At 41.2% G+C, this 26,955-nt stretch overlaps 1 protein-coding gene across 1 annotated transcript; it reads right to left on the minus strand.

The window, feature by feature from the left end:
- Nucleotides 1-12,076: 12,076 nt before the first annotated feature.
- TMED7 (transmembrane p24 trafficking protein 7) lies at nt 12,077-26,750 on the minus strand. The gene is made up of 3 exons (XM_081090201.1): nt 26,326-26,750; nt 21,359-21,604; nt 12,077-13,505 (listed from the first exon to the last, which is right to left on the minus strand). The coding sequence occupies exons 1-3, from the start codon at nt 26,521-26,523 to the stop codon at nt 13,269-13,271; spliced, it is 681 nt and encodes a 226-aa protein (XP_080946327.1). The 5' UTR covers nt 26,524-26,750; the 3' UTR covers nt 12,077-13,268.
- Between the last annotated feature and the right edge of the window lie 205 nt (nt 26,751-26,955).

Genomic DNA, 26,955 nt, shown 5'->3' on the forward strand with positions numbered 1-26,955 from the left:
TGAGGATTTCCAAGATTCACTCCACATCTAATGAATCAAAGTCTCAGGGTCAGGGGAAGAAACTTGAGAAAGATCACTTTTTTACAAGTAGACTAGGCGATTGTTATATCACAATGATTGAGAACTACTATTTTCAGGTTGTAGTTTTGTAAGTTTACTATTGCAATTTTCTGTTTGGGATCTGTTTCCAGATGCCTTGAGAATAAGAAATTATCATATTTACTTCAGTATTCCCATTTCTTAGCACACAGTAGACATGTAGTCAAACATCTATTGAATAGTAGAACGTTTTAAAGTTAATCTCCAATTCCCACCATGTAGAATAAATAACAAAATAGACTTAGAATTTAAAACTTTATAAGGCTAAAATTACTCTAACATCATACAGAATAATGCTTTATAATATATATATATTATTGATTTCAGAGAGGACGGGAGATGGAGATATAGAAACATCAATGACAAGAGAGAATCACTGATCAGCTGCTTCCTGCGCGCCCCCTATTGGGGATCGAGCCTCTCATGAAAACTGGCTAACTCCTAGAACAAAATAATTAAGCTATTTATAACTGAATCTCTATTTCTAGAAAAAAGGATAGAACATACTTGGCACTAAATGAATATTTGTTGAATGAATAAATGAGTCACTAATAAAAAGATATCATCTGGGCATTATCTGAACTCTGTGAGTCATCCAAGGGTGATGTAGAAAATGAAAGTACAGAAGTTACACATTTCATCCTAACCAGTTTGGCTCAGTGGATAGAGCATTGGCCTGTGGACTGAAAGGTCCCAGGTTCAATTCCGGTCAAGGGCATGTACCTGGGTTGGGGGCACATCCCCAGTGGGAGGTGTGCAGGAGGCAACTAATCGATGTTTCTAACTCTCTATCCCTCTCCCTTCCTCTCTGTAAAAAGTCAATAAAATATATTTTTTAAAAAAAATAAGTTACACATTTCATTCATGACCCAAATGTAACCTTGAATTTCTGGAGGTGGATAATGAGAAAACAGGTCATTGGGACCAATGTTCCCACTGAAGATGAAACACATGTCTTCTTGAAGACAAGAGAGAGAAAATTTCCCAAGTCAAAATCAGGGACAGGATTGGAATTCAGGAAGCAGTGCCAGAACTACTTTTGCCCTTGGAGTGGATTGCCAGTCTTAGAGGAAATAGCTGAGTGGCAGAGCTGTCTTTTTTTTATTATTGATTTTTTAGAGAGAGGAAGTGGGGAGAGGGAAACATTAATGTGGAGAGAAACACCGATTGACTTCCCTGACAGGAATTGAACCAGCCACCTTTCAGTGTATGGGATACTCCAACCAATTAAGCCACAGTGGCTGGGGCCAGAGTTGTTTTTTCATCATCAACTACAATAGGAAAGACAAGGGTTGGGTTTGGTATCCAAGGGTTGAATCCTGGAGTGGGGGTTACAAACTGCAGTGCAGTGTGTCATCTAGAGGAACACAGAAAATCTAAAGCCTAAGTTCCAGACTGTACTTGGTAGAAAGAATAAAAAACTTCTGGCCTTGAATCTACTTAGCAGCATCAATGCTAATGCACCAAGGTCAGAATTATTGGTAAGTAAAGACCCATTATAGTGCCTCCGTCAGGGAAATGGTGAAGAAAATTGAAGTCAGCCAACATGCCAAGTACACTTGCTCTTTCTATGGCAAAACCAAGATGAAGAGGTGAATTGTGGGGGTGTGGCTGTGGTTCCTGTATGAAAACGATAGCTAGTGGTACTTGGACCTACAATACTTCTGCCATCACAGTGAAGTCTGCCTTCAGAAGACTGAAGGAACTGAAAAAACAATAGAAGCTCTGTCATTTGAAACACTGCTAAGCTTTTAATAAGTGGGTTAATTTACATAACAAATGAACAAATAAACCAAACTCCATAAATCTCTTAAGGAAGAGAAAATCATCTCAGATCTTAAGTTATTTTTTTTCTTCTTTAGGATTTTCAAGTAAACAATCAAAGATAATGAAGTATAAGTATAACTAAGACAACATTAATTAGAAGCAAATGGACTACAAATAGCACAAAAATAATCATAACAGGCTGTACATAATGAAATTACCAGATACAAAGGATAATCCGTGGAAATAAAATCCTCATTTTATAAATGCAGCAAGGAACTGGATGCCATAAAAAGTAACAGAGCACATAAGAAAAAAGAACCTAACTGAAAAAATATAACTAAAATAAATAAAAACAGAAATCATAAACTCAATGAATCTCTTACAATAAATTAAAGTTAAAAAGTGAGTTCATGACTTATAAGCTTTATCAGATACTATCTAAGATGATGCAGAGAAAATAAATACAGAACACATAGAAGAAAAATATAGAGATATAGGGGATACACCAAGAAGGCCTAACATATATCTACTTGAAGTCCCAGAAGGCAAAATGATAGCACATTGGACAGAGGCAATATTTAAAGAGATTAGAGTTGAGAATTTCCCAGAACTGACATTCAAATTCACAGATCCAAGTTGTCAAATAAACCCAAGTAATCAAATACATGAAATCCTCACTTACAATATAACGAAACTACAGAAAATCAAATACAAAGAGAAAATCTTGAAAGCAGCCAGAGAAAAAAGATTAGTTTCAATAAAGCAACAGATGGATAGCTGACTTCTTCATAATAAAATAGAAGCCAGGAGACAACAGGAAGATATCCTATCTAATAATAGAGAAACATAGTAATTAACCGTAACTTCGCTACCCTTCCCATTGGCTAATCAGCGAGATATGCAAATTAACTGCCAACCAAGATAGCGGCCGGCAGCCAGGCAGCTAAAGCGAACAGGAGGCTTGCTTGCTCCAGTGATGGAGGAAGCCAATGTTCCCTGCCTGCCGCTGCCGGCCTCTGAGCTGCAGTCTAAGAAACAATGTTGCAATTATAGAACCCAAACAAACCCAGATACCTGCTTTCAGCAGCCGAGGTCTCAGAGCTGGAGCCGAGCCTCAGAGCTAAAGCCAGCTCTCAGCTCCAGTGACAGCCATAGAAGGAAAATAAATCCCAGAATAAAAATAAAAAATAAAAAAAAGGAGAGGTTGGAAGCTTCAGTCACCCGCCAGCCTGAAAACGGCCCTCAGCCCCTCACCCAGACTGGCCAGGCACCCCAGTGGGGACCCTCACCCTGAAGGGGGTGTGACCAGCTGCAAACAGCCATCATCCCCTCATCCAGGCTGGCCAGGCACCCAAGCGGGACCCCCACCCTGATCCAGGACACCCTTCAGGGCAAACCAGCCGGCCCCCACCCATGCACCAGGCCTCTATCCTATATAGTAAAAGGGTAATATGCAAACTGACCCTAACAGCAGAAGGACTGGGAATGACTGGTCACTATGACACAACTGACCACCAGGGGGCAGATGCTCAATGCAGGAGCTGCCCCCTGGTGGTCAGGGCGCTCTCACATGGGAGGAGCTCTGTTTAGCCACAAGCCAGGCTGATGGCTGCCAGTACAGCGGTGGTGGTGGGAGCCTCTCCTGCCTCCTCAGCAGCGCTAAGGATGTCCAACTGCAGCTTAGGTCTGCTCCCTGCTGGCAAGCGGGCATCCCCCAAGGGCTGCCGGACTGCCAGAGGGATGTCTGATTGCCATCTTAGACCCAATTCCCCGGGGAGCAAGCCTAAGCCAGCAGGTGGTCATCCCCTGAGCGGTCCCAGACTGCAAGAGGGCACAGGCTGGGCTGAGGGACCGCCCTCCCCCCCGAGTGCACAAATTTTTGTGCACCAGGCCTCTAGTCCTATATAATAAAAGCCTAATATGCTAAGTGTCCAGTCATCCGTTCAACCAATCAAAGCATAATATGCTAGTGATATGCTAAGACTGCTCAACTGCTCACTATGACGTGCACTGACCACCAGGGGCCAGATGCTCCGACTGGTAGGTTAGCTTGCTGCTGAGCTCTGGCCGATCAGATTGAGATGGGCTGTACATGCCCTGGAGCCCTCCCACAGTCCCTCCCCAGCCCTGATTGTGCATTGGTGGGGTCCCTTGGCCTGGCCTGGCCCTCTCACAATCTGGGACCCCTCGGGGGATGTCGGAGAGCCGGTTTTGGCCTGATCCCACAGGCCAGGCCAAAGGACCCCACTGGTCTATATACATAAAACCATAATATGCAAATAGACTAGAACAACCGAACAACCAGTCGCTATGACATGTGCTGACCACCTGGGGTACACGCGGAACATGGCGGGCGTTGGCAGCAGGCGGCAGAGCACGGAACATGGTGGGCATTGGCTGTGGCTGCGGCAGGATGGTGGAGCAGGTGAGTGGGGGCACCAGACCAAGGTGGGGTGCCGGTGGCTGTCATCAGGGCGAGCCTCTGGTGGTTACTGAAAATTCTTTGCTCCTGCACGCTGCAGTCCCGCTGGGCGCTTGCACCTCTGCTAGCGCTGGCCCTGCTAGCACCGCTGTTGGTGCTGGCCCCAATCATTCCTAAGTCAGCGGGTGCAAGCGGGGATGGTGCTGTCAATGTGTGGGAGAGGTGGTGGGAGCAGAGTTGCTGGCAGACAGGGGACGGGGCCGTGGTGGAAGGGGCAGGGCGGGGGCACGGAGGATGGGCCGAGACCTGCCCCTGTGCCCACCGCAGCCTAGCGACCCACAGTTCCTTTCAAGGTGCACTTCTATACTCGGCACAAATTTCCTTCAACAATGAAGGGTAAAAAAAATGAAGGCCAAGTAAAGACATTGTTTAAAAAAAGAATCTAAATTAATATTGACTATATAAAATAGTAATAACTTATATTTAAAGGTATACAAAATATATGACAACATATAAATTAAGAAGGTAAATGGAGTCACAAAGCAATTGTCCATAAATTTCAAATAATTAAAATAATAGAGAATATGGCCTCTGATCACAATGCTGCAATTACATTAGAAATCAATAAAAAAGAACTTAAATACTTATGTTTGTAAATTAAGAATTATAATTCCAAATACTATCTAGGGGTCAAATTAGAGCAATAAAATCAGAAAATTCTTTGAAATTGATAAGTAGATATCAAGACTTGTAGAATGGAGCTCGTGTAGGCAGACTTCTAAGATGGACCCTGAAATCCTTCCCCAGCCCCTTATCTATACCTTTGTGTGGCAGAACTTGTAATTTGCTTCTCATCAATAGAATATGGTAAAGGTGGAAAAATGTTGAAGATGCAATTAAGGTCCCTATTCAGTTGACTCTGAAGGGAGAATATTCCAGGTGGCTCTGACCCAGTCAGGACCTGTCAGGCCTTCCCTGAAAGAAGAGACTCGAAACAGCAGCTTCTTTCTCCTGCTGGCCTGGAAGTGGCAGTCAGGATGGGAACTGCCTATGTGGAGGGGAAGCCTCACTGGCTGAGGGCCTCAGTTCTCCAGCTGCAAGGAACTGAATTTCATCAACAACCTGACGAGTTAGGAAGAGGACACCAAGTTCCACAGGAGAGCACAGTCCAGGTGACAACTTCATTGCAGCCTGTGAGACCCTGAAAAGAGGACTCAGTAAGGTTTGCCCAGACTCTTGACCCATAGGTATTGTGAGTTAATAAAGTATGTGTTTGACACTGATAAATTTGGTAATTTGTTATGTAGCATAGAAAACTAACATAGCCCTGGCCGGTGTGGCTCGGTGGTAGAGCATTGTGCTAATTCTAAATTTTGTACAAAAATGCAAAAGACAGCCAAAATCTTGAAGAACAGGTATAAAGACCTGTTTTACCAATTATCAAGAATTTAAAAAGCTTTAGTAATTAATACAATATGTTACTGGTGTAAGGACAAACAGATCAATGGAATAGAGCAGAGAGCACAAAAATAGACTTATGTAAATATGGGCACTTAATAGATGACCAAACTGGCATTATAAGTCAATAGAGAAACATGAGTTTTCAAGAAATTGAAAAAAGAAACCTGGTTGCTCACCTTACCTTATCTCATACAAAACTCAAACTAAGTAAAAGGTAAAATTATACATATTTTAGAACATAGTATAGGAGAAGATGTTCATGACTTCAGGAAAGAGAAATATTTCTTAAACAAGACATAAAAACATCAATACAGGAAAAATTGATACAGTAGGAACAGAAAAATAAAAACAGACAGTGAGAAGATATTTGAAATAGTTATAACCAAAAAATTCAGTCTCCTGAATACACAAAGGAATCCTGTTAATTAAAAAATGACAAACTAATGCAACTTTTTTAAATGGGCAAATGATTTGAACAGGGACTTCACAAGAGATGAAATAAAAATGGTAAATAAGCCCATGAGAAAAAAAAATTACCTGAAAATACAAATACAAATTAAGCAACGATGAAGTTTAATATTAGTTTAACAATATGCACATATATGTATAAAAATAACTGAAATACTCAGATTTTCAAAAGTTTTAAAGTCTGACAATACCAAATGTGGAACATACTTCGTTGTTGCTGGTGAAAGCACTAATTGGTACAATTGCTTTAGAAAAGTTAGCTATTACCTAGTAAAGATGAAGATACACACACACTAGGAGCAAATAATTCCACTCCTAGATGTATTCTCAAAAGATCATACACATGTACAATAGGACACATATACAAGAGTGTTCATAATGGATTTGTTCATATTAATAAAGAACATGAAACAATCCCAAAACTATTATAGTAGAAGAGATATATACCTGTGGTACACTCATATGATGGACTACTCTATAGTGACAAAATCAAACTACAGCCATATGTATCAACATGGATGATTCAGCAAAACAAAGTCACAAAAGAAGACAGGTAATATGCAATTTATTAAATGGAACTTAACACTCCATTAAATTTTACTTATTAGTTTACTTTTTGCCTGATTAAAAAAGAAATATTTTTTCAGTAATACAGACATCAGTACTATTCAAAGTATGGTCTATAGACCATCTCAAACTGTTACAGGCTGATGCTGAGATAAGCAAATCAAGTGAGTTTGACATTGACAAAACATTCAAGTATTTGATTTTGTATTTATAAAAGTATCTGTGACATGTGGAAATTATTTTAAAAAGTAGTTTGAGAACTATTATACATAACGGGTGAAAACATAAAGAAAAATAAAATTATTTTCATTACAAGCAGAACATTGGTTATCTCTAGTGGAGAAATCCAGGGATGTGGTCAGAAAAAGATACATAGGAACCTTCTAAGATGCTGGCAATGTTGTATTTCTTTAAAAAAAAAAAAAGTATTTTATTTTTAGAGAGGGAGAGGGTAACATCAATGTGAGAGTGACACATGGATCTCCTGCATGCCCCCTATTGGGGACCAAGCCTGCAACCTAGGCATGTGCCCTGACCTGGAATCAAACCTTAACTTCCTGGTTCATAGATCAACGCTCAACCACTGAGCCATACCGGCGGGGCTGAAACATTATTTCTTAAGTTCTTGTGCTGCCTTTTCTTTTTAAGGTAGTAGTAATCACTAGCAAATAGCAGCACTAAAAACAGATTATGCTAAACCAGTGTTACTTCTGGTATAATTTCGATTTCAGCAAGGAATGGGATAATTTCTAATGATGATATCTTGTGGATAAAATCAAGACATGCAGACTGAAAATTGCACATTTAATAGTTTAGGGATAACATTCTGTATATTCCTCCAGAATTTGGAAACAACTGAGGTGGAGAGGTTAAGAGGTCATCACCTTTATTTTTAACAAAGTTAAAGAACATGTTTTTCCCACCTGTAGCAATGTGGACAGGCTAATAGTCCCTATCCCTGAATTAGAGTTTACTCCACTCAATTGCTGACCTAGCTAGACCACAGACCTCCCCTGTGGGTAGACAAAGTTAAACTTTTTGGGATATAAGTCTTTCAACCTATATGCTTTCTTCCTCCTATAGCACCCTGTAAATGCCTTAGCCCCTTCAAGGTCATTCTGCTTCATTGCTTATGAAACATTAGTTGCTCACATAGCTGTCCTGCCTCCCTCAACTAAGTTATATTCCTGGAGGTCAGACTATCTTATTCATTTTTGAAACTTTTAACAGACTATTATATACATGATAGATGTTCAAACACTTTCATATGTGTGTTATATACTACTTAAGAATCATATGAGTAGAGATCAAAGTAAGAACTTTAGAAACAGAACAAGAAACCAGAATTGGACCAATGATAAAAATACAGCTATTGTTGCGTGCTTATATATCATAGGCACTGTTCTTAATCCTATATAATAAAAGGCTAATATGCAAATTGACTGAACTGCAGAATGACTGGTCACAACAACCGGTCACTATGATGTGCACTGACCACCAGGGGGCAGACGCTCAACACAGGAGCTGCCCCCTGGTGGTCAGTGCACTCCCACAGGGGGAGCTTCACTCAGCTAGAAGCTGGGCTCATGGCTGGCGAGCATAGCAGCGGTGGCGGGAGCCTCTCCTTCCTCCGCAGCAGCACAAAGGATGTCTGACTGACGGCTTAAGACATCCCCCAAGGGCTCCTGGACTGCGAGAGGGCGCAGGCCAGGCAGAGGGACCCTCGCCCCCAAGTGCACGAATTTCGTGCACTGGGCCTCTAGTATTTAATAAACATCTCATTATATTATCATTATAGTAGATATCACCTTAGTAATAGATGAAGAAACATACTAATAAAATCAGTTGTGTGGTCATGCAGCCATGATTTGAACTTGACGTTAAAGCACTAAACTGATATTGAGCTACCCTGAAATCAAGATCGGTAAGCCTTCATAAATCTAGCCTTTAATTGGTGTTTGTAAGGCAATACTGCACGGTGGATAAGAAAAAGGGCTCTGGAGCCAGATTGGAATGTTTGTATTCAGATTCTACTAATTACTGTGATATGGGGCAGGTTTCCTAACCTCTTTGTGCCCCTGTTTTCTCATCTGTAAAATGGGAATTTGTTGGTTCATAGGATTATTGCAAAGATGAAATGTATCAATACAAGTAAAATGTTTAGCACACCTGGCACAAAGTAAGCATTTAATAAATGTTAATCTCTATTTACTGTTATTTTTTATAGGATTGTGCCCAGAACCCAGGAAGTCCCCTATGACTACATTACAAAGGGAAAGAAAAAACTTGAGGCAACTTGGCATTATACCAGTGATGGCGAACCTATGACACACGAACTCATTTTTTTGGTTGATTTTTGTTAAATGGCATTTAAATATATAAAATAAATATCAAAAATATAAATCTTTGTTTTACTATGGTTGCAAATATCAAAAAATTTCTATATGTGACATGGCACCAGAGTTAAGTTAGGGTTTTTCAAAATGCTGACACGCTGAGCTCAAAAGGTTCGCCATCACTGCATTATATAGGTTAATTTACTTAACAACTAAGAGCTTTTTAGGAAACTGTAGGCTAAAGTGCCTTTCACCCAAACTTTCAGTAAGAAATGCAAAGGGCCCTAGGCAGTTTGGCTCAGTGGTTAATAGTGTCGCCCCACGGGCTGAAAGGTTCTCGTCAAGGGCACAGGCATGTACCTCAGTTGCAGGCTTGAACCCCAGCTGCAGGTCAGGGCACATGTGGGAGGCAAACAGTCAAATGTGTCTTTCTCACATAGATGTTTCTCTCTGTCTCTCCCCTTCCCTTCCACTCTATCTAAAAATCAATGGAAAAAATATTCTTGGATGAGGATTAACAAAAAGAAATGCAAAAAGGTTAAAAATGAGGCAGTTTAGAGGTGGTACAGGTTTCCTGTGCTATCTGAAAGCTGAGTGTTCCTATGAAACCTTTCCTAAGCAGAAATGGGGTAAAGAAAATAAGCCATTACCGTTTATGTGGAAAAAACTTTAAGCATTCCCAGACCCAAAAAATAACGTACTAAATAACACATAAAACCTAAAATAACAAGAACATATAATGAAAGCAGTGCCACTCATGCTGCCTCTATAATGGCTCCCTGCAAAATAGCTGAATGCTATTTTCACTATCCTATATAATAAAAGGCTAATAAGCAAATCGACCAAACAGCGGAACAACCAGTTGCTATGGTGCGCACTGACCACCAGGGGGCAGATGCTCAATGCAGGAGCTGCCCCCAGGCGATCAGTGCAGTCCCACAGGGGCAGCACCGCTCAGCCAGAAGTCAGGGCTCACAGCTGGCGAGTGCAGCAGCAGTGGCGGGAGACTCTCCTGCCTTTGTGGCAGCGCTAAGGATGTCTGACAGTTTAGGCCCGCTCCCCATCGAGCCGTGAGTCAGACATCCCCCGAGGGCTCCCAGACTGCAAGAGGGTGCAGGCCAGGCTAAGGGATGCCCCTGAGCACACAAATTTTGTGCACTGGGCCTCTAATTTCTCATAAAAGGACAATCCTCTTTGGATTTCTTCATTAGTGAAAACAAGAACATATAATGTAAAACTTTTTGTTAAAGGGAAGTGGTATATTGTGAACTTTCTCTTCATTTATTTTTTCTTGGCTGTTCCAAGATGTTTTGATGAAATACCAAATAAATAATCACTCTGTGGTTACAAAATGTACTCCAAGCTGCAAATTCTGACAGAAACAAGTCAATTTGTTGATTTTTTAATTCTACACGTACTGATTGGTGCAACCCTACAGAACCAACACCTGTTTAGAGAAATTTATTTTTCTTTTCAAAAGTAACTAAAAAGCCTCTCTGATTTATTTATATATTAATTTAATTTTTGAAATCAATAGTCATAAGGTCAGCTTTGTCCTTTTTAACTATCAATGTTACACATTTATAAACTAAGCAAATATGGGTAGTACAGAGATTTGAATGAAATCTAAAAGAATAAAACTGATTTTAGCCCATTGTATTTTCAAAGTTGATGAGCATCAAGCCAGAAGAAAAGTAATGACCACACACCGTTTATTTCTTTTAATAGTAAAAAGAATGTTTAGATTATTAGCAAAGTAATCTTATAATGTATCTTCACAGTTGAAATTTAAGTATACACTTGATACACTTGTATATCAAAGTCCTTTTCCACTATTTAGTCTATTTTAAAAATATATACAGCTAATGATGTTTAAATATTCTGAACCATGTGTTCAAATATAAATATTTGAGAAATTCAAACTGTTGCATCAAGTTATGAAAGAATTAAAGAAGAAAAATGAGCTACAAATTATATAGGAGGAAGAAAAAAGTTTACTTAACACTTACGTCTGGCTAAATCTGTACTCTTTCATTTATATATACATACTCAGTTGAGTATAGGCAGCCATCAAACATTAACCAGTTACATACAGATTAGACTAAGCCTGTACTATTTTCTACGACAGGCAGCAGTGGTGATTTCAAACATATTAATATATCTCAACAGTTTCATCAAAAGTTATTTGTAGCAATAGTCTAATATTATGAAATTCTGATAGGCACAGATGAAATCACATTATCTATGCCAAACTCAGCACACTAATGGTACCTGACTCTGCTTATGGTCTCAGTATCTGAACAAAACAGAGCAGACAGGTAACCAGAAAGGACAGTTAAGACACACCCATGCTTATGAATCACATTAACATTAGTGTTTAAAATTTCCAAATCTAAATATAGAGGGACACTTATAAAGCTGTGGGACAACTCCAACATAAGAATCCAAGTGATAAAATTGCAAAATCTTAAACTTCAGTTTTTAATCTGATATTAAGGATTAGCCTATTTGGTCTTAAAAAATTTTAAAATTAAAGGGTTAAAGTTGAAAACATGTTTATCCCTTGCTACATTGCAGCATTTGAATTAGCCAGCATGACAACTTTAATTCCTTTTTGCTCTTACATGCAGTAATATATGTATATACGCATTTTAAGACAGCTTAAAGTTGAGTTAAGTTTTAGTCAGTAGTGGTGACTAGAATTGCTATTCAATCAGTATTCCATGGCACCACATATCAAAGTCTGTACAATATGAGTCTTTTTCAGCACTTATCACTTTGGGTGGGGAAGGGAGGCATGGCAAAAAGTAGTTGATATATATATTTTTTTATAGCAGAAAAGCTTTAAACACTTACACAATTTTACAATATCTTGTACCCTATCTTAGAATAAAATCTTATTCCAGTCAGCTCAATCTATGTTATGAAATACAAACACATTCTAAACCATACAGTGTACAGAATATGCACTATTTAATATTCATTAAATGCAGTACAATCAAATAAAAAATACACACAGCATTCTAAATTTTTAAATCTTTGGGATGCTAACCAGAAATTATACAAATTACATATGCAAGACAAAAAAAGAATAGAAAAGGAAAAGAGAAAGAAAAAAAAATCCAAAGAAAATAACTTCTCAGTGCATCACACCTATTGGGATTAAATGAATGGCACTTTTATGATCCTAATATTACAATTATCAATTTAAGCTGGGAATGACTCAAAAACATTAAAGCCACATAATGGTAAGAACGAGCCAATTAAATGTTTAAATGAAACAGATCACCTTTTTTCTTTGTAAAAGCACCGAAAATGTAACGGGTGCAGATAACTCAATAAAATTTTTCGTATTTCATTTGCCCCTACACTATAAGACATTGCAGTACCTTAAATTATTCTGTATTTATTCTGGTATGAAAATCTGATTTTTAAGGCCTGAAAACTATTATGCTACTGAAACATACTATTTTCTACGTGGTAAGAATGTCTTTATGAAAAAAATAATATATCTGGTTATAAGTCATAGAATAAACCCCAAAACCAAAAATCTGACATTTTCCAGGCTAGTGAAAAATAAGTTATACCATGATGTATCAATTAAAAATTATATCAATATTAACAAACATTTCTACGGTAGATATTTCCCCCATGAAAATTAAACAGTGCACAATAGGGCTTGGGCTATAGTGAGTCACATTTGGTTTTCTGAAAAACAAAACGTAATTTACTATAAACAATTAAAAGGCAATTTTCTTCCTCCATAACACATGTAGCTATTAAATCGAAGTTCTTAAAAATATTCACTACCTATAAGAAAAGTAGTTTTAAAATGGCAAAAAGGAATCAAAATACCAAAGTTTAGTGTGCGAAGAATAGATATAAACAACCAAGAAAAGAGATCACTGGTGTACTGGTGTTGAATATTTAACACGAATAGCCCAAAATAAGTTCCAAAGTTTTTATACCTTTACAAATAAAAAAAGGTGTCCTTTCCATAGTTTGGGATATGCATTGTGTATTCCCCCAAACAAGTATATGAGTAATGTTTTTAAAATGTTGCCAATATTAAGTTCTTCAGTTACCTAAAATTAATCAGAGGACAGCAATATTACAGTGGCAATGGTGCATCAATTCCCAAAACGTAGTTATGATCCAACACGAGTTGTGGTGGTTCTTTTATCAGAGAAAAAGCTTTTCAGAAGAAATACCTGCCCTATGCTAACCACCAGAAGAATGAGGGCTTCTCCTACTGACCAATAGGCCACTCTTGTATTTAAATCCTCTGCTCGGCTTCGGCCTTGAGCTTCTCTCAAGCGGAAATGAGTCTGATAGTCAATGACAGACTTCAGAGCTTCATGAATCGAAACACAGGCAGATTCCATCTAAAGAGAAATATTTCCAGTTAGTATGTTTAATATTTTCTGTACACTCCATCTTTCATTTTTAATATCTCATTTCATTAACATTCACACATTTATGTCTGAGGTCCTGGCAATGCAACCATTTATTCATTCCCACTAGTACAACTGGTAAAGTTACAGATCCCATAAAGCAGCTGCTTGCCCCCAACTAAAATGTCACAGCTGTGGCATCTGTAAGGATGGAACACTAAGCTAACAGCAGCAGAAGTACTAATCAGCTAAGGTTTGTGGCTATGAAATTTCAAACCCAGATTCCTCAAAAAGGAAAGCTTAGGAAGAAGAAATTGGGTAGATCAGCAAATATGACCAATCCTATATAATAAAAGGGTAATATGCAAATCAACCAAATGGTGGAAAGACCAGTTGCTATGACGCACACTGACAACCAGGGGGCAGATGCTCAACGCAGGAGCTGCTTCCAAGCCCGCAGGTCCTGGAGGGCAGGCTCCAATTGCCCATGGGGAACGGGGAACTGGGGGTGGGTGGCAACAGAGGTGGGCGGCACCAGGCCAAAGCCCCCGCCCTGCTGATCACCCAACACACAGAGGGCAACCCGCGGGGGGGGGGGGGGGGGAGGGCGGGACGGGACACACGGGATGGGGCTGGTGAGGGGGCGGGAATGACCAATCTCTCAGTCCCTCTCCCCAGCCTGCAGGCTCCAATTGCCCAATGATGAATGGGGAACCAGGGGTGGGTGGCAGTAGATGCAGGCGGTGCCAGGTCAAGGGCCCTGCCCCACTGGTTGCCCCCCACTCAGAGGACGACCGATGTCAGGGGACTGGGATGGCGAGGGGGCTGGAACAGCCAACCTCTCAGTTCCTCGCCCTGGCCAGCAGGCTCCGATTAATCGCCCGATGGTGAATGGGGAACCAGGGGTGGGTGGTGGCAGGGGGCGGGGCCGGCTGCCTGCAATGGGGGAAGATGGCCTTGATCATAGGCCAGGCCTAGGGACTACACCCGTGTACAAATTTCGTGTGCTGGGTCTCTAGTCAGAATATATACAAATATAAATCAAGTATGGCATAAAAATAGGTTGTTAGTCAAAAGTTATTTATCTATTTTAAAATTGGTGAATCTGAACATTTTGTATTTCTTATAAACTGGAGTATCTATTTTTTAAAAATAGTTACCAATTTGTTAAATAAGTTTTTCTCTCATACCAATCAATCAAACCAATATATATATTCTCAATGGGATACAAGTTTCAGTTTCACTGTGTAATCAGTTTGTGAGCCTTCACTTTACTTTTTTTTTTTTTTTAAGAACAGTTTGCCCTAGCTGGTTTGGCTCAGTGGATAGAGCGCCAGCCTGCAGACTGAAGAGTCCCAGGTTTAATTCCAGTCAAGGGCACATGCCCAGGTTGTGGGCTCAATCCCCAGTAGGGAGGGGGCATGCAGGAGGCAGCTGATCAATGATTCTCTCTCATCATTGGTGTTTCTCTCTCCCCCTCTCCCTTCCTCTCTGAAAACAATAAAAAAAATATTGAAAATAAATAAACAATAAAAAGAACAGTTTATTGATTTTTAAAGAAAGGAGAAGAGAGCAACATCAGTAAGAGTTTTAACATTGACTGGCTGCCCCCTGCACGTACCCCATCAGGGATTAAGCCCAGAACCCAGGTATGTGCCCTGAATGAGAATCGAACCAGCAACCTCTCCATGCACTGGATGATGCCCAACCAACCGAGCCACACTGGCCAGGGTGACAACTTACCTTTTAAGGGTTAAATGTCTAATTTTTTTTTTTTTGTATCCCAGAGCTTAATATTTTTCTACTGCTGAAAATGTAATCCTGGTGATGAAATACATGCTTTATTATACTATACTTATTTTCTATCACAAAACACATATTAAGAATTTTAAAAATCTGAGTTGGTCTTAATTTTAAATAAGGAGTGTACACATTAGAAAATAATTCAAATATTTAAAAAAGTTCTACCAAAGTATGTATAAAAGGAATAATTACAAAAATATTCCATTAAAAATACTTTTAAAAAGTAGAAAATTGTATTTGATGAACAAGAATAGATCCAGAGACAAATGGGGGAGGGGGTGGTTTAGGAGCAACCAAAGGACTTGTATGTATGCATATTGGCATAACCAATGGACAGACACTGGGGCGGTGGGGGCTTGCCTGGTTGGGAATGATTTGGGGGGGGGGGGGGTCAATTGGGGAAAAAGGAGACATATATAAAACTTTAAACAATAAAAAAAAAAGTAGAAAATTATGAGATCTACAGGTTGAATTTACCTATTAGAATACTCAAATATTTTTGCTGTTCTTGTTTTAGTTTGGCCCCTAGGAATGAAAGATTAGCAAAATGGTGCTAAAATGATTTCTGATTTGTGATAAGAGGCTAGAGAAGTGCTTTAGCATTTCTTTGCTATCTATGTATCCTCAAAAATACATGGTCTAAGGATTCTTCCCCTGGAAAATATGCATAAAAGCAAGGACTTAGCACAAATTTAGAAAGTTTAAAGGATTCCTTGAAGCCTGACCATGGGGTATGGATTAAGAACACAGTTGGGGAGAAACTAAGATGGCGGCATAGGTAAACACCGGGAAATTGCTGCCTCCCACAACAACTTCAAAAACACAACGAAAAGACAAAACGGACATCATCCAGAACTACAGGAAGGCGGGCTGAGTGTAAATTCTACAACTAGAAGAAAAGAGAAAAGCACACTGAGACTCAGAGGAGCTGCGGAAGTAAAGTGCAAAGGTACGGAGGCTCGTGAGTGTGCAGAAAGGGGCTGGTACCTGAGGACTCGGCTGTCTTTTTGAATCGGGAGGGGCTCACAATCTCCCGACTGCCCTGAACTCCGGTTCCGGGAAGTCTCTGGGGACCCAGGACTCATACGGGGAGAAACTGGACTGTCTGGCAGCAGGCAGAACTCTGAACTTGAGGGTGGCTTTCCCTCAGAGGTGCTTGCAGCAATTACCAAGGAACACTGAGACCCGGGGCCTCTTAAGGCAGGGCTGAGGACCAGCCATAGCTGCTTGCTCCGCCCTTTGATTCCCTGAGACCCCGCCCCACCCAGGCTGCAGCAGAGGCTTTTGCATATGAATGCCCTGGCCCTTTGCAACCTGAAAATTACCTAACAAATTGCAGCTGGGCCAGACAGACCCAGAACTTCCAAGAGAAGGCCCAAGGCCCCACAGCAGCTTGCACTGCTTCACAGCTGGGCCTCATCAGGGCACCTCCGAACTCAAAAAAGGAAGGGGAATCTGCAGTTCTCTTCATAGCTCCTGCTGGGTAACCTCAGGAAGAAGCTAAATTAACACCTCCTTAGATCCAAGAGCCAGTGTACCCAGTGGTCAGAGGGGGACCATCCAGATTACAACTCCTCATATCCATAAGGGACACACTCAGGGGGCAGACTCAGTGAGCACCAAAGCCCCACTGAAGCAAATCTTGCCCCAGAAGGGTGTCTCCAGCACAGAAGTTCTCCCACTGTAGACACAGCTGATTCTCACAGCCAATTGGCCTGGAGGTCAATTCTTCCCAGTGATCCTACAACAATCAAGGCATAACTACAACAAGACTGTGCACAAAGCCCACAAGGGGGTGCACCAAGAGTGTCCACCTCAGGTAACTGGGGAGGCTGAGCCACTGGGCCCTACAGGACACCTAGCACACAAAACCACTCTACCAACACAGGGAAGCATAAAAAATGCGGAGACAAAGAAACAGGTCACAAATGACAGAAATGGAGGAAAGCAAACGACTGGATATAGAGTTCAAAACCACGTTTATAAGGTTTTTCAAGAATTTTATGGAAACCGCTGATAAATTTAGTGACACCCTAGAGGATATGAAAAAAGACCAACTAGAAATTAAGCATACACTGACTGAAATAAAGAATATTATACAGACACCCAACAGCAGACTAGAGGATCCCAAGAATCAAGTCAAAGATTTGAAATACAAAGAAACAAAAAATACCCAACCGAAAAAGAAAAAAGAAAAGAGATTCCAAAAATACGAAGATAGTGTAAGGAGCCTCTGGGACAGCTTCAAGCATACCAACATCTGAATTATAGGGGTACCAGAAGAAGAGAGAGGGCAAGATATTGAAAACCTATTTGAAGAAATAATGACAGAAAACTTCCCCTACCTGGTGAAAGAAATAGACTTACAAGTCCAGGAAGTGCAGAGAACCCCAAACAAAAGGAATCCAAAGAGGACCACACCAAGACACATCACAATTAAAATGCCAAGAGCAAAAGACAAAGAGAGAATCTTAAAAGCAGCAAGAGAAAGAAACTCAGTTACCTACAAGGAAGTACCCATACGACTGTCAGCTGATTTCTCAACAGAAACCATGTAGGCCAGAAGAGAGTGGCAAGAAATATTCAAAGAGATGAATAGCAAGAACCTACAACCAAGATTACTTTATCCAGCAAAGCTATCATTCAGAATGGAAGGTCAGATAAAGAGCTTCACAGAAGAAAAAGCTAAAGGAGTTCATCACCACCAAAACAGCATTATACGAAATGCTGAAAGGTATTCTTTAAGAAGAGGAAGAAGAAAAAGGAACTCTTACCATTTGCCACAGCATGGATGGAACTGGAGAGCAGATAAATACATGATCTCACTCATTTGTGGAATATAATGAAAAACATAAACTGATGAACAAGGACTGATCCAGAGATGGAGAGGCATTGATTGGACTGTCGGGCCTTGGAGGGAAGGTAGGGGAGGGTGGGGGTAAGGGGGAAAGATCAACCAAAGGACTTATATGCAAGCATATAGGCCTAACCAATGGACACGGACAACGGGGGGGTGAGCGCATGAGGGGGGGTAGAGGGTAACGTGTGGATAAGGACACATATGTAATATCTTAATCAATAAAAATTTTTTTTTTTTTTTAAAAAGAACACAGTTGTATTAGAGAAAATAGATTGAGTAAAATTTTTCAGAGTGTTGTTTTCTTTTCTTTCCTGTACTTTTAAAGTGAAAATGTTCATACATATTCAAAAGTATAGAGAATACAACAATGAACCTCTATGTCAATAATTATTAACATACTAGGGGCCCGGTGCACGAAATTCGTGCACTGGGTGGGGGGGGGGGGTGGGGGAGGAGAGTGTCCCTCAGCCCAGCCTGTCCCCTCTCACATACTGGGAGCCCTCAGGCGTTGACCCCCATCACCCTCCAATCGCCTGATCGGCCCCTTGCCCAGGCCTGACGCCTCTGTCAGAGGTGTCAGGCTTGGACAGGGGACCCCCATCTCCCCCCGATCACTGGCTCTGGCCCCCGCCCAGGCCTGAGGCCTCTGGCCCAGGCTTCAGGCCTGGGCAAGGGGACCATCATATCCCCCCAATCCCCGGCTCTGCCCCCCACCTAGGCCTGCTGCCTCGGCCAGAGGAGTTGACCCTCATCACCCTCCGATCACCAATCACCGGATCGGCCCCTTGACCAGGCCTGAGGCCTCCGGCAGAGGTGTCAGGCCTGGGCAGGGGACCCCCAGCTCCCTGCGGTTGCAGGCTCCGCCCCTGGCCAGGCCTAACGCCTCTGGCCTAGGCGTCCGGCCCAGGCAGCGGGGACCTGCAGTGGCAGCGGGGGGCGCCGCGATCGTGGGCTTCGCTTTAGGCCCAGACAAGGGACCCCTAGCTCCTGGGACTGCCAGCTTCGACCCTGCCCAGCTCCCATCGCTGGCTCCACCCCTACTTCCTGCTATCACTGGCCAGGGCGGCAAAGGCGCCTGATTCTCCGATCATGGCTGGGGGGCAGGGCAAAGGCGGCCCCAGGGCCGCCTTTGCCCTGCCCCCCAGCTCTTAGCTCCCCCCTGGGTTTCCGATCACTGTCAGTGGCAGGGGGCTTCTTCCTGCTTTCCCTTTCGCCTCCCTGCATTGTGCCTACATATGCAAATTAACCGCCATCTTGTTGGCAGTTAACTGCCAATCTTAGTTGGCAGTTAACTGCCAATCTTAGTTGGCAGTTAACTGCCAATCTTAGTTGGCGGTTAATTTGCATATAGCCCTGATTAGCCAATGAAAACGGTATCGCCGTACGCCAATTACCATTTTTCTCTTTTATTAGTGTAGATGGCTAATCTTGTTCTATCTATATTCCCCACCAATTTATTCCCCACCAATTTTCCTCCCCACTCCAATTATTTTAAAGCAAATCCAAGATATTTTATCATTTCAGCTATACTTCTATACTTAATTTATTTCTGAAAAGTAACACTTTAAATTAAAAATAGTTCCTTTATATCAAATATAAAATTAGAATTCAAATTTTCCCAAATGCCTCAAAAGTTGTTTATAAGTCAGAATCCAAACAATGTCAACACAATAATTTGGTTGACATGTCTTTTAGGTCTTCTTTAATCTTTTGATTCTTTCCCTTTTTTCCTTTCTCATCCATTTAGTGAAGAAATTGGGGCCTCAATTCTGTAGCATTTCCCACTTTCTGAATTTTGGTAATTGTATTCCCATGGTGTTCTTCTATCCTTTGTATTTCTTATAAACTGGTAGTTGGAACTAGAGATTTGATGGAATTCAGGTGTAATGTTCTTAGTGGGAACATCACAGAGGCAATATTGTGTACTCAATTACTGCCTATTATCAGGAGACACATGTCTAGTTACCTCTCCATTTGTGAAATATCATTAGATTTAGTGATATCAGTCTCATCTACCCATTATAAGGTTTCCCATCTGCCTTTCACCTGATGATTTTAGCAGTGGTTTTACTGCCTACTCTAGATCCAGTATTTTATTACTGGTTAAAAAATGGTGATTTAGTAAAACAATCCTTTTTTAAAAAAATTAATTTGTTGTTGTTAATCCTCACCCAAGGATATTTTTCCACTGATTTTTAGAGAGCGGAAGGGAGAGGGAGAGATAGATAGGAACATCAATGTGAGAGAGACACATCTATTGGTTGCCTCCCACATGCTCCCCAACCAAGGCCGGGGATTGAGCCTGCAACCATGGTATGTGCCCTTGACCAGAACTGAACCAGGATCCCTCAGTATGAGGGCCAATGCTCTATCCACTGAGCAAGACCAACTAGGGCTTCTTACACATTCTTAAAAACTGCCTCTATCATCACATGATTTTGCCAAGAAACGTGGGAACAATAAAATACCAGTTTCAGGTTTTAACAAGCAGGGGTTAAGTAATTCCTCTGAATACCTAAGTATCTTTTAGATATAATCTGAGCTCATACTGTATTTGAACTAGAACTAAATTAGCCCTTTCATCACCTCAACAGTACCTGTTCACTGACTTTAAATTTATTTTGCTATCTTTTTCTCATTGAGCTATTCTTCAAAATAAAACCCAATTTAGCTTCCTTAACTATTTTTGTTAGATGACTTATCATTTATCTTTTAATATTTTACCTTAAGTTACAGCAAAAGTTATTGTAACAGTAGCTTGAAGAACATAAATATTGGTATACCACCTGTGGTATCTTTATATATTAATTAAGGCATCCTTTTGCATCTAGTTATATTAATCTGCTAAGCTATGGTAGCAACATTCCTCCATGAAAATGCTTCAGAATGCTGGAAGCTGGTTAGACTTCCTAAATTTCCTTTGCCACTATGTTTCTACTTAAATGATCCTCCTATTTTAATACTTCTTATTTTCCTTATACTTAAAAGTTCATAAAATCCTTTAACACTGGTCTTCACTGAAAAGTCTGAGGTTCTCTGTAAAATGCCTAATCTACTGTAAGAGTTAAGATAAGTCTTAATGATTATGTTAAAAAAAAATCAAAATTCTGTGTTTATCGAGTTAATGCACATAAACTATGTGTTTCACACACCAACATTGTATCGTTGACTTTTTATTTACCTGGGTAAGAGCACTGACTCGGTTCTCACTAGGAAACAAAGGGGGGTCTTCTCCAACTTGAAAATCAAAATATACGGTTTTATGTGTGAACGTAGAAAATTCATTGCTGAAGCAAAATTTGTATGTCCCATTTTTGGAGGCTGTGAAAGTAAAACTGTCATACTGTTTCTTCATCTCCTTGTATAACACATTGCCATCAGGATCTTCTAATCGACAATCTACATCATAGTGACCACCAGTAATCACCTATAAAGAGAGAGAAAAAAAGAGATCATTGCAATTAACAAGTTTTAGAGATAACCAGATTTCCTGTTAAAATGGCAATAAGGTTATAGGCTAAGGACCTTTACTATCACAGACAATTTTACATTTTTTTATTTCTACCAGTGGATGTAACTTGGGGAGGCAGATTTCAGTTCAACTAAAGGTTTATAAAAACTGAACAAATTTCCTCATGATAGGAGAGAAGGAACTAGCTAACTAGCCAGACAACTATTCTGGTTAATGTAGATCTCTTATATCACTTAATTCTCCCAAACAACCCTACCAGAGGTTTTTTTCACCCTTCCATCTGACAAACTGAGAAACTGAGTTAAGATGAAACTTGACCTCCAAAGTCGTACTCTTTACCCTTAAGCTTAGTATCATGTAATATTATTCTTCTGTATATTTTCTCATCTAGTTTCCTATTAGTATCATCCAAGTACACCCATAGATAGAGGAATGAAATAGTAAGGTAGGTCAGTCCTTAGCATTACACCCCATCACAGAACTCAAACTAATTTTATTGCCAAATTACAAATAGGTTGTGTTTAAATTATTTTACAAGTCAGTTACATAGAATTTGATACATACATTGCGAATTGAATAGACTTACCGGCTGTTCTAAGAGTATTATCATTTATAAACTGGTTTCCAAGAGAAACAGAAATGATTAATGACTAAAGCAAAAACAGAACAACATAAAAACAAAAAGATCTTTTATTTGGAAAGTTTGTATTTAAGGGCAAGTACATTGAAAGGAAAGTTGGGAATAGATAACATGTTTCTGAAGAGGATTTTGGAGCTATTTTCAAAGGCTTATGCTTAATCGGTCACCATTTGGGCAACTTGTGTTGTCCAAGTGAAGAGAGGAGGGGGAGATTTTTCCTGAAGTAACTGGACAATCACCAGAGGAAAGGGGAAAAGGATTAAAGAGGAGAAAGGCCTCCTTATATGAGAAAGAAGTGAGTGGGAAGAGGGAGGGGACAGGAGAAGAAATTAGGGTGCACATAAACACTTGGGTAAGAATGCATGAGGAAGAGACAATGGGTTTGAGGGTTCCCAAACAACATGAGACTGTGTGACACAAGCCTGTATTTTCAAGCTTGAACACTTTGGTTATTAGCATATTATTGACATTCTAGATCTGTAGAACAGAGATCAAACTTTGGACTTCAGAGAAGAATGGGTTACTTATATGACCTCTTATAACTGTACTATGCTACCAGATCATTTTGATAATTAAATGAAATTATGCACTTAGGAAACTAAAAACATGTAAAACTTTAAGAGCCAAAAATAAATAAATAAATAAATAAATAAATAAATAAAAATATGTAAAACTAATATTAGAGACATAATGTTTTGACATAAAAACAGTGTCTTATCATTTTACCCCTCCCCTCAAAAGTCAACAACTTTTCTTCCGGATTGGGAGTGGGGAAGAAATATTACATCATTTTATACACCCAATTATTCATATTGACTGTTGTACTTTAAATAATCAAATAAGTACATACATACAAACTGAATAGGGCCAGAACTTATAATCTTGCCACTTTTCTTCCAACAAATTTTCAAACAAGTATTCTCATTTCAGATAATAGTAATCCCTTTACAACCTGTCTAGTCACATAAGATAGAAACTGGAAATCATCTCAAATTAAGTGGCCGTAGCAGTCCAGTTAAATCAAAGGAATCTCTTGATGTTTTTGCCTTTCTCAAATTCATCCCATCTTTTCCATTCCTAATCCACAACCCAGAGAGGACTATTGCCACAATTTACTAAAGTTCTTCTCACAACCCAATCGCTCATCCCTCTAATCAAGTGTTTCTCAACTTAGATTAGATAATTCTGGGCTAGATAATTCTTTGTTGTGGGGACTGTGTTGCCTGTGCAGATGCCAATAGTCTCCCCTTTCTCACATGTCTCCTGGAGGTGGGGCAACCTCCCTATTCTTCTCCATCCCCCGTTTAAAACCTTTTGATAATTACACTTCCTTTCAGAAATCCCCTTTTGATTTCCTCTACAGAAAAATCCAAACCTGTTAACAATGGCATACCTTTCCTCTGTACCTGCTCCAGGTAGCCTCAGCTCTTCTTTTATACCCTTTCTCATTCTGTGTTCCAAAAATAGCAGATTGCCAGAAGTTCTCTGAAGAAGTCCTTGCTTTAAATCTTTTTTAACAGTTAACAGAGTTTTTTTGCTGAAGAACCACAGGACCCAAAATGACAATACTTACAAACCCGATTTTTTACAGGAAAAGAAAACATCACAGCTAAAAGCTGTCTCACAGAAACCGGTCAAGGAGAGGTCAGGTTTTGGCTTCTTTGTCCTCCCTCTGTGAGGGGTGTGGCTAGACATATACCAGTACTCTCTCTCTCAGATCAGGTACCACCAAGCGCGCAAGGAACACCTTGGAACTAACCTAAAAGAGTGTTGGCTGGGTATTTTATATTTTGCTGGTCACACAGGCATATTCCTGATAGGTAACCAGTCTTAATACCAAGACTCTGGGCGGTCTCAAAGAAACCAGGTGCAAATCATCAGCCTCACTATTATCAATAAAAAAATGCCAACAAACTAGTACAAATTACCCCCAAAGCCCTTGGGTCCACAGTTACAAAGCAACACTAACACTCCGTGTATTTCATTGCCAGCTAAGGCTAATTTCGGGCCTGCTGGATTTAAGTCTTACAAACATAACACATCTGCCTAGGATGTCCTTTTTCGTCCTGCGGCCTTGTAACTCCTATTAATCCTTGACTCAGACCAAACATCAGCCCCTCGGCTGAGTTTCCCCATGATCCTTCCTCCTTCAGGCAGCACCAAAATTTTGCCACTCCAAAATGTGCCTTTTGGAATATTGATTTTTAAGCTGGTTAAGAAACAAAAGACTCTCAAAGACTGTTAACTCCACTTTTCCCACCCAGGGTCTGGCCTCTGCTGACTCCCATCTCCACCCCCTTTCCCAAAGAGATTCAGATTAAAAAACCTGCTTCAGGAAGGGAACCTCAGCATATTCACTTTATCACATAAGACAGGAAATAATTTAGCAAAGCCAGTTTGTCCCTAGCCTCCGCCCACTGTTCCTGGTGTGCCTAGCAGGCATTTGTTTGCCACATGTTCTGCTCTTTCTGGGTTACCTGTGAATTGCCTATTTCTCCTCTGAAATCCCAGACCCTGACCACACCTTCTGCTTTGTCCAACATGGAGATAAGCCTCAACCGCCCAATGGGTTTTGAGTCTCATATATGGTACCCCTGCATATAGATTCGTAATAAACTTTGTACATTTTCTCCTGTTAATTTGTTTCTGTTAATTTGATTATAAGTCCAGCTGGAAGAACTTTGAAGGAGGGGGAAAGTTATTTTTTTTTTTTATGGCCCCACGATACCTACTGTGTACTTTCACTGTTGCATTTAATATTAAATGACTGTACATGTCTACATAAGCTCCTGAGGTCTAAGTAAGTCTTGAGTTTAACCTGGAACTGCATACTGATTCTGCTACTTGCTATGTTTTATGTCCTTGTGTTTTAACCTATGGAAGCCTCAGTTTCTTCATCAATAAAAAAGGAATAAGAAATATACCTATTTCATATCGAGTTGCCCTGAGAATTAATACACCTGAAATGCTTGGCATACTGTCTGCCACATAACAGGTGCTGTTTGTAGTACTATATGGTTTGGCCCCTGCTGACCCCCCTCCTCTCTGCCCCCCTTTCTGGCTTCTTATTCCCAAATATATAGGACCTCTCTATGGTTTTCAAATGATCAGGTACACAGCGTCCTTGCAAAGCCTTTTCCCTCTTCCCCCTTAATGAACTATGTGCAACTCATTCTTTACAATTCAGCTTAAAATCACTTCCCAAAGGAGGCCTTCACTGATCCCAAAGACCAGGTTGTCTATCCCCTATTTTCTGCTCTTACAGCAGTTTTGATGAATGAGCAGGTACTAATTAAGAAAAGAAGGGTAGGAAAAGCGGGGAATCAAGAATGAAACAACACCCTTCGGTGTTTTGATCACAGCACACAGCACCGAACAGCTATTCAAACACGTGAAATTAAGTCTACCAAAGAGAATAGAAACAAGAGCAAAGATTGTCCTAACCAACTTAAACGGCATCCTGCCAAACAAAGCTTCTTTTTTAAAACTATACTCCCTAAGACAGAAGGGGCCTTTCATTTATTGCAGCAATTCTTTTTACACCACCTTGATGGTCATCTGGCCTAGAAGGATGCTCTTCCAAAGAGAGCGCGGCGTTAACCAACAGGTCTACTATCAATGAAAAAACTTAAAAAGCAATGGAGATAGGTATTGGCAGCATCTCAAATCTGATTAAAGCAGAGGTGGGGATTAGAGAGTCGGGAGAGACACTGGGCACTATCGAACAGGAATAATTTTTTTAAACAAGTAAAGTCTTTTTAAAAAAGAAAGTCCAATGGCCTTCATGAAGGACATTAGAGAATGGGGGGAAAACCACAGCTACGGAAAGCATTTGTGAAACTCCTGTATCTTAATATCTGGTCTTAAATGTCTCTCGTCCACGGTTTAGAAGCGGGAAACCAGAAGCTCTCTCAGCTACCTAGAGCGGATTCCTGCATCGGCCACGGAGTAAAGAAACAAGGTCAGCAGGGGGGCACCTGCAGATCCCTCCCGACCCTGGACCCGAGGGCGGGGCCCCGGGCCGAGCCCGGAGTACCTGGAACTCGAGGGTGCACTTGGTGCCTTGCGTGATGTCCTCGTAGAAACACTGCTTGGCATTGTCGGGCAGCTCGAAGGTGATCTCGGAGGCGCCGCCGGGTCCCGGAACGAGCAGCAGCAGCAGCAGCACGAGCAGCCGGCAGCCCCAACGGCCCGCAGCGGCCGCCCAGCGGGGGGCAGAACCCAGCCGCGGCATCCCGAGGCGGTGGCGGCGGCCTCAACGCAGCAGAGGAGACGCGGAGTCGGGTCTGCGCGGACTCTCCGCGCCGCAGGCCTCAGCCTCGGTGAGATTGGGGACGAGGAGCCAGCCGCTGGGGGCAAATGGGGGTGCGGAGAGACCCGGACCTGGCGCCGAGAGCCACCTGGGGAGCAGGCATTAAAACCCGCACGGAACCGGCGGAAAGGCCTGAGGTGGCCGGAAGTGGGGAGCCTGCGCTTGGGAAGGGGCGGGGCCTGAGGCACCTGCCCCAGCGACCCGGATGTACTCTCTTCGGACTGAGGGGAGAGACGTGGGAGTGTATACGTGGAAGCTCGCGAGGCCTCCGCCGCAGCCTGGGACGAGGGGCGGGGCCAGCGTAGGGAGCGGGTGGGGCGGGGCCAGCGTAGTTAGCGGGTGGGCGGGGTTAGA

Source organism: Myotis nattereri (genome assembly GCF_964212035.1).
Source record: "Myotis nattereri genome assembly, chromosome: 4".
In the NCBI taxonomy this organism is placed as follows: Eukaryota; Metazoa; Chordata; class Mammalia; order Chiroptera; family Vespertilionidae; genus Myotis; species Myotis nattereri.

Excerpts from the sequence above, each read along its gene's own strand:
- TMED7 (XM_081090201.1), bottom strand. The coding sequence starts at position 26,523 with ATGCCGCGGCTGGGTTCTGCCCCCCGCTGGGCGGCCGCTGCGGGCCGT. Across the intron at positions 21,605-26,325 it reads AGTGCACCCTCGAGTTCCAG|GTGATTACTGGTGGTCACTA; the intron begins GTACTCCGGGCT and ends CTCTCTTTATAG. Across the intron at positions 13,506-21,358 it reads GAGTCAGTGCTCTTACCCAG|ATGGAATCTGCCTGTGTTTC; the intron begins GTAAATAAAAAG and ends ATTTCTCTTTAG.